This window comes from Urocampus carinirostris, chromosome 5 (genome assembly GCF_059441175.1).
Source record: "Urocampus carinirostris isolate Australia breed hairy pipefish chromosome 5, RoL_Ucar_1.0, whole genome shotgun sequence".
NCBI classification, from domain to species: domain Eukaryota; kingdom Metazoa; phylum Chordata; class Actinopteri; order Syngnathiformes; family Syngnathidae; genus Urocampus; species Urocampus carinirostris.
Genome location: NC_142353.1, coordinates 14568240 through 14576305, shown reverse-complemented (window position 1 = coordinate 14576305; position 8066 = coordinate 14568240). Strand labels below are relative to the sequence as shown.

At 39.6% G+C, this 8066-nt stretch overlaps 1 protein-coding gene across 4 annotated transcripts; it reads right to left on the bottom strand.

The window, feature by feature from the left end:
• Window positions 1–852: 852 nt before the first annotated feature.
• Window positions 853–5237, bottom strand: ficd (FIC domain protein adenylyltransferase). 4 transcript variants are annotated; one of them, XM_088335872.1, is made up of 4 exons: window positions 4957–5226; window positions 4730–4854; window positions 3636–3932; window positions 853–2294 (listed from the first exon to the last, which is right to left on the bottom strand). In XM_088335872.1, the coding sequence occupies exons 3-4, from the start codon at window positions 3910–3912 to the stop codon at window positions 1216–1218; spliced, it is 1356 nt and encodes a 451-aa protein (XP_088191998.1). In that variant the 5' UTR covers window positions 3913–3932; window positions 4730–4854; window positions 4957–5226; the 3' UTR covers window positions 853–1215. The 4 variants fall into 4 exon arrangements, with proteins under 4 accessions (XP_088191998.1, XP_088191997.1, XP_088191999.1 ...); XM_088335871.1 differs by having other exon boundaries at window positions 4730–4786; XM_088335873.1 differs by lacking the exon at window positions 4730–4854 and having other exon boundaries at window positions 5175–5237.
• Window positions 5238–8066: the final 2829 nt, after the last annotated feature.

Below are 8066 nucleotides of genomic sequence, written 5' to 3'. Positions count from 1 at the left end.
AGAAGCTTATTCTTAACATTTTATTTTTACTGTGGTTTGATAAAATCTATAAAATAATGCCAGGGCCTGTGTTCCGAATTAAAAATATACTACTTAGACTGCGGAAGGAAGACTATTTTTAAGTGTTAAGACTCATTATGACTGTCAGTTTTGTCCTAAATGGTTTCAAAACAAGGTAAGAACAAAGTTCTTTTGTAAAAATGTCTCAAAATACTGCATACGAGGATACTAACGTATTTACCTTCAGTGCAGATGGCGTTGGGCGACGAGTGCCTGCGCCCTGTGTACAGCTTTGTTCATTCCTCCCGCTCAGCCAATTAAATCACTCTAGTTGCTTTGCTAGTTTCTGGGTGTTGAAAATTTAAGTGGCTCTTTATATTGTCTCAACAATGAACATAAATTGTTTGATGAACTTCCAAATAAAGGATTATTTAGCGATTTACAGTCAAAATGGAGTCTTGGTGTGACACCTTGACTGTAGTTAAAATTGTGTCCTATGGACTGAGCTGAAGCTTTACAAGTCAGTGTTGTCTTACCTTCGCACATCAATAGGTCTTTTAACAATACTTGAAGAATTCGCGCAAGGTCTATTTAATTTCCAAGCCATATGTACTGATAAATAGCCATAGGTTCCCGACCGTAGATTTTCTTGAAACAATCGCAATGGATGGAACCTCTTGAGTATAAAAATTATACTTAAATTTGTAGTTTAAAATATATTGTTTGGCAATAAATTCTGAAATACATGCTAGAAAATATTGTTCACCACAGTGGCCCATTATATTCATTAACTATTCCTTTTCAGGTGGTCTTTTTTATATGCAGTACAATAAGTACAGTAGAATGTGGGTGTTAAAATTTCACTGCAGATCTAAAATATCTGTTTTTATTCATCATGCATGCTCCACAAATGCCCCGAACAAATCCCTCAAAATATTTGAACCACATCAGCATTTTTAGCCAAACACACCTCAGTTAATATAACTATTTTTGTAAAATAAATAATGTTGAAAGTGCTATCATATTACTTCCAAAATAAATCTGTACTGGAAGTTAAGAACAAGCTGCTCAAGTCAAACTTTCTTTCGAGGTTACCACAACAAACTTTCCTTGAAGGAAATTAAAACAATATCTTCTCATTCTAGCAGGTACAAGACAGAACATGAGCCGATGGTTAACCCTTAGGGTAAAAACTGGAGCCGTCCAATCACCAACTCAGTTGTGAACCGGGATTGTGTGTGTGCAATCGGCACAGGCGTGGTTGTGCCCGGCCTCCGGGAGCCCTACCGGGTGTTCTGTGGTAGAGATTAACAAAGTGTCCAGTGTGATCTCCGTGCATCTGGCAATGAAACGAATGAACGGCCGCACGTCGCCCTCGTTGGCCGTATCGAGCGCTGTGTAGTACTCAGCCCTTTGCTCTTTGCGGATAGTGATGGGCGGATATCGCGCTTGCATTAACACAAGATTCATCAAAAGACGCGAAGTACGGCCATTTCCGTCAACGAACGGGTGCACGTACACCAGTTTGTAGTGGGCGAGGGCAGCGTATTCCACCGGGTGCAGCTGCAGGGCCTCATCCGAGTTGAGCCACTGGACAAGCTCCTGCATGTGCCGCTGCAAATCTTGGGGATGCGGCGGGATGTGATGGCCTACAAACACCTGATTGGTGCGCAGGCGTCCCCCTTCCACGGGGTCCACGTAACCCAGCACTCGCCGGTGGATTTCCAAGATGTCGCTAACGCTGATTGTCCCCATTCTGGAAAGCAGAGTGGTGTTGATGTACTTCATGGCTGCGTCTACACCGATGGCCTCGTTCTGCTCCTGTAAACTCTTCCCGGGGACGGCGTAACGCGTCTCGATGATGTGCCGGATCTCGGATAAAGTGAGAGTGCTGCCCTCTATGGCCACCGTGTGGTAGATGTGGTGGTAGTAAGTCTCCTCCATCACTCGACGGAGAGCGGAGTTGCCTTTGGGGATGGACATTAGCTTGCGCACCTTGCTGTCGATGATGCCGAAGTGACGCTGATCGATCTCCTCCACCAGCGGGAGTGTGCGATCCCGGCTTACCAGCGCCCTCTGGTTACAGGGAGAGATGGTCAAAGCCTTGGTGTACAAGTGGTCCGCTTGCACCACGTCCTTCTCCTCCAAAATAGTCCCCAGCTCTGTGAGGGCATCCACGTAGTCGGGATTCAGGCTGAGTGCGTGCACCAATAGCTTGTGGGCTTTTCCCCTCTTGCCATGTTTCTTCATCTCCTGGGCCTGCTGCAGCGATGCCCGGGCTTCGAAAATCATCTCTATATCACAAATAGGTAGTGAACACAAATACAGAGGAAGGGGGTTATTATTTGGTTTAGGGCTGCAAAAACAAATTGATTGTTCAAAGCATTAGCAACGAATTTCATCATCGATTCGCTGTGTCGCACATTTTATGCATCACTCAACGCGTTGTGGAGCCGTTTACGTCACCTGAAGCCAGAGTCGACAAGTAGATTGGAATGAGGTGGAATGCAAAAGCGGTATTTTCAAGGATACAAAGTCCTCAAAACTGAGTATTTCAAGTACACAACAAAAAAGCTCTGCACCCCATTAAGGATGTTTGAGTCACTGATGAGGATGGGAGGAACTTAGTGGCGAGGAAAGTCACTACATCATTCTATGTTGTTTGCGTTTAAGTGAGGAAACGTAATGTTGGTCTCTGGTAGCTTGCTTGATGCTAAGGTTTGCTTGTTAGATGATTCATGACTGTGTGTGTGGGTGTGTGATAGTAGTGAGAGATAGTCTTTTTTTTCAGTGAATTCATCTTAAGCAGTGTTTAATTGTGCTTTATCAACAAACTCAACTTGCACACAATAGTGATAATAATTTTAAGATTAAGCATCAGGTATTAAATTACTGGCAAAGTCTAAATGATACTCGTACAATACTTTCTCATCTCATCAGAGAACAGCAAGAAATGACAAGCTTCACGACGAGAAATACATCATGTATGCGACTGCAAGCAGCAGTCTTGACTGAGAGCATCCTAAACTTGATCATCACTTGTTTTGATAAATATGAGGGCATATCTTGTGAAGGGGAGGATGTGCATATCTAAAGAAGAAACAAAGTCTTTTCATACTTTGGAGAAAAAAAGGTTACTAAGGAAGCAAATGCATTGCAGTGGTGGAAGACTAACAGTGACATAAATTCTATCTTGGCCAGGCTAGATAAGTCCTACTTATGCATTCTTGGTGCCTATAGCATTATGCAAATGTTAATGTTGAGCTCAAGTCATTGGGTTTTCAGATTTGCATTTTCTTCTTTTTCAAAAGCTTATGTCCCTTAAATGACCCTTTTTTGCACTTTATAAAAAAGTATCCTACAAATTTGTAGGTGTATAGCATACATTTATATGTACTTTGGTTTAATTATTTGACAATCACTTGAAATTATTTCTAAAATAATATTCTGCTTTTTTGCACTATTTCCTAAAATTTCAAAATTTGAATAAAGAAGAAAAAGTGATTCATCGATTAATCAAAAACAAGTTATTTATCGATTATTAAAATGATCATTATTTCCTAATTCGGAGAGCCCAAGAAGTCTGGAAACCTCATAAAATATCAAAATGACCCGTTTATGCAAACATCGAGTACCTTTGCTCGGCTTGGACCTCGAAGGAAGCACGTCGAGGGCCGTCAGTGGGAGAGTGAGGCTGGTGGTCTGTGCAACTGCAGTTTGCTGAGCTCTCCCCCAAATTCGGCAACGAATCTGCGAGATGACATTCAAAGAGCCGCAGCAATGCTCCTCCACTCCAACCAGGGGTGTCAGCAGAGCCACCAGAGAGCCCAGGAACACGCACACAACCGGTCCCCATCCTCCGAGGAGACGCTCGCTAGTGTTTCGCCACGCCGTCACAACCGCCATGGCCATTCCAGGTTAAATACTCCATTCTTTAAAAGGTAAGCCCAAACAGATTTTTTTCAATCAAGCAAGGAACGTGAAATCTTCCTCCCCACAAATAATCAAATATGTAGCAAAACATTCAAAGCACCAGGAGACCAGAAATTTTGTCTTAAAGTTACCCTTCTGGCTTGTTTCCTCTAGAGCTGTGACATCATTATAGGAACACAACACTTGCAAAATGGCAAATCCAGTTAACACAAAATGTGAGCCCAGCTGAGAAACAGACAGCTATTGTAGAGACCAATGTTTATCTGACCCTGATTTTATAACAAAATAATGGCCCTAACCGATACGTCTAGGGAGAAAAAAATTAGTTGTAGAGAATAATTTGTACAACTGTATAAATTCAAACCAGTTGTTGAGGCCAGCGATGTGTGTGAACTTGACATTCAGAGAAGTGATCTTATCCTGAACACATTACTTGTGTTTAAAACCCTTCTTCCGAGATGGTGTTCGATATAATTACGAGTTTTTATCCCTTGTTCATGAAGGGTTAGTGATGAAGTACATTTTGCATGTCAGTTGGAAACACACCGTTGTGAACAGGGCCACACTAAATACCGCCAGATTGAATATATTTACTGCAATTACCACATAAACCTCGTCTAGGTGCATTGATTATTCCCCATTGAACTGCATTCTTTAGTTTTTTTTGTATATTTGCGTTTCACTGTTGACTTGAGCAGTTTAATTTTCTATATCAGTCTGGTTTGAGACAGAATTGAACGAATACTGTTCAGCAAGGCATAAACAATACCTCTACGCACATTTTATGTATACTCACAGTGAAACATGTTGCTGGCGATCCATAAAACAAGATTGAGTCGAGCTTGCAAGCGTGCTGTTACAATGATGACGTCACAGTTTAGGATGTCAAACACAAGACAACCTGTCTTCTAAGTGCATTATCTCGCAAAATAATTAGAATATACCGATGAAATACACATACATATAATGCAAAAAAGATGTACTATTTCCTCGCCTTTTGCATGTTTAAGAATTTGGGATTACCTTTAAATCCACGCCACTCTTTCGAATTCCACCCCAGCTAGGGGAGATGATGATGCACAATCAACAACACGTCAACGTTAAGAGAAACAATCAAATTAATGACTTCCGATGCATTTGTTTGCGAGATTATTCTGCGGGGGCGTAAAATCGAAATATCTGGCACACTAAAAGCTAAACTTCCGTAAAATGTTAACACGGCACAAGTTTACGAAACATACTCATCATCGGTGTTTGTCGGCGACACCTCTAAACATACTCAAACATCATTGGACAGGCTCAAGTAGAAGATAGACAACGATTGGCTGAAAACCAGCAATACAGATAACTTTCGTAGTGGACTCTGGTTGGATGATGCAATGAGTTCTTTATGCCCTATTTTTTGTCTATCAGGCATCTAATTCTAATGTGAAGTTTCGATTATCCATCCATCCATTACCTGCATCGCTTATCCTCAGTAGGGTTGCGGGGTGCTGGAGCCCATCCCAGCTATCTTCGGGCAGTGGGCAGGGGACACCCTGAATTGGTTGCCAGCCAGTCGCAGGGCACACAAGGACAGACAATTCGCTCGCTCATTCATACTTAGGGATAATTTGGACCAGCCAATTAACCCGACATGTATGTTTTTGGAATGTGGGAGGAAACTGGAGTGCCCGGAGGAAACCCAAACAAGCACGGGGAGAACATGCAAACTCCACACAAGATGTTCGATCTCATGACCCAAGTTTCGATTAATTTATCTGTTATTACAGACAATGTAATATATAAAACACGTTATATTCAAAATTGTATTACAATTATTAAAGTCAATTTAATTATCATCATTGAGCCCTATATTTTGGTCAGTCAGTCATCTTAATTCTAATGTGAAGTTTCGATCAATACAGCCATTATTCTATACAATATAATACATAAAATACAAAATATTCCAAACTGCATTCAAAGCATCAAAGTCAATTTAATCATCAAGGACATATAAAACAAATGAAACAAGGATCGAAAATCCAAAGTGCAACTCTACAAATAACCCGTAGAGAGCAGCAGTGTATCGTTAATATATTTTAAACCTCACTACGGTTTTGGATTTTGTTAAACAAAGTGCAAAGGCAGGTTTTATTTTGAGTTCTCGCACTACAAGATCTTGAACGACACACCATTCATTCATTCATTCATTCATTCATTCATTCATTCATTCATTCATTCATTCATTCATTCATTCATTCATTCATTCATTCATTCATTCATTCATTCATTCATTCATTCATTCATTCATCCATTCATCCATTCCACATGGTTAAAAATACATTTGCAATTTGGCATACAAGTACATGCGACGACATACTGATAATCTCACCAGGATTTACTCTTAAATTTACTTAACGAGTACGGTAATTTATGAACGGTTTTCACGATGTTTGCGACATATGTTTCTTATGTTTTCCTGACTCTGTATGTGTACATTTTCCAGAGAAATTAACCAACCCTGTAATATTTTAAAAAAGACCATAGTGTATTTGGTCCGTGTGAAAAATAGAGTAATGCAGAGCAAATCTTTACCCAGAAGAGTAAAAATATATGTGTCTTCACCACACATTTATTTACATGTATTTATCGTTGTAGTCTGTAAGGGAGAGTAACAAACTATAAATTAAGAAACTTTTTTTTAAAACTGTCAACTCTATCTAATAACTGTGTTGATAAATAAATAAAACTCTGCTAACATAACATACGTTTATAGAGAAAAGTATCAAATCAATTGTGTAATATTTCCAATAAGACTATATTTGATCCATGGGAAAAACAGGGAAATACAATGAAAATCTTAACTTGGAACAGTAAAATATTTTTAAAGAAAATACCAAATTGATTATCTGTGTAAATTTGTTTATCTTTGTACTCTGTAAGGGAAAGGGCCTAACTATACATTAAGTAAAAAGGGGTTTTGTCGTCAACTGTATTCAATAACTGTGTTGCTAACGCAAATATCATTGAGACTTAAGAGTGAATATGAAAAATTGCTGATTACATTTCTCCTACATAATAACATCAGTTGGCAATATTTCTTTTTGTCATATTTGCGGTTGTCTGTGTCCCAATAGCATGACTGTTTCTGTTGATGTTTTTCTGCTATATGAGATCACAAATGTCAATTAGTCAGCATCTGGACTGTGGTTGACATTACATCCCCTTTTACGTCATCTTTGGAGAAAAAAGGAAATAAACCCATTTTGAAAAATAGAAAAGTACCATTTTGCAATCTAGGGAGGTTAACTGTTGGTTCATAAAATTCATTTAAGTTAAAGTCTTCATAGTTGTGTTAAATCTAAGCACTATATTCCTATTACGTTTTAGCAGTGGCGAGCCGTGCATTTCACAACGAGGCCTTCAATAGGCTGAATCAATCCAACCCTTAATAACTATTTAATGGCTATAAATCAGCAGTGACACATAAAAAAAGCATCTGTAATAACCACATAAAATTGCACTATTATTTAGGTATATAGCCACATTTGACTCACAAAAAAATCCTTTTTATTTGTTCACAAAATACATCCTCCTCTTTCCCCCCACGAGGATTTCAATTACATTGTCGCACAGATTCTCCATGCGTTTCAGTTCCATCAAGAAGTTCGTTACTATCATCATAGCGTATCACTATTTGATTTAGCGCTGAAAACGTCCATTTGACAGAAGGAGTTGACATGAGGATACTGTATTGTTCTTCACGTTTTTGTTGTGATACTAGCCAATCATGGTTTGTGAAACCGGTGACGTTTCCCAAGGCCCGCTAGCAGGCGCTGACTAGCTAACTCGGAATCTGATTGGCTAACCCACCATCTTTATCGTCACTTGTTTTATGGCTCAGGGCCAGCATGGCTGGTTGTGTAGGCTTCTTGGTAAATTTCTGACTTTGGCAAAAAGTAAAGCGCTGAAATGTGATTGGTTGAATCTGAAAGTGACTTTTGGAAGCAGCACAACCAGGGGAAAAGCAATGGAAGGTTGACATGCCATTTAGAATTAATAATTCATGGACAAAATATAATTAACATCACATGATTTAGAAAGGGCAGCACAGTGGCCGGGTGGTTAACTTGCAAAACCAGGTACCGCAG

Bases quoted from the DNA above. Each gene is read 5' to 3' on its own strand.
- ficd (XM_088335873.1), bottom strand. From the start codon at position 3,912: ATGGCCATGGCGGTTGTGACGGCGTGGCGAAACACTAGCGAGCGTCTC. The intron at 2,295-3,635 runs GTACTCGATGTT...TTTGTGATATAG, and splicing joins GAGGTCCAAGCCGAGCAAAG to AGATGATTTTCGAAGCCCGG.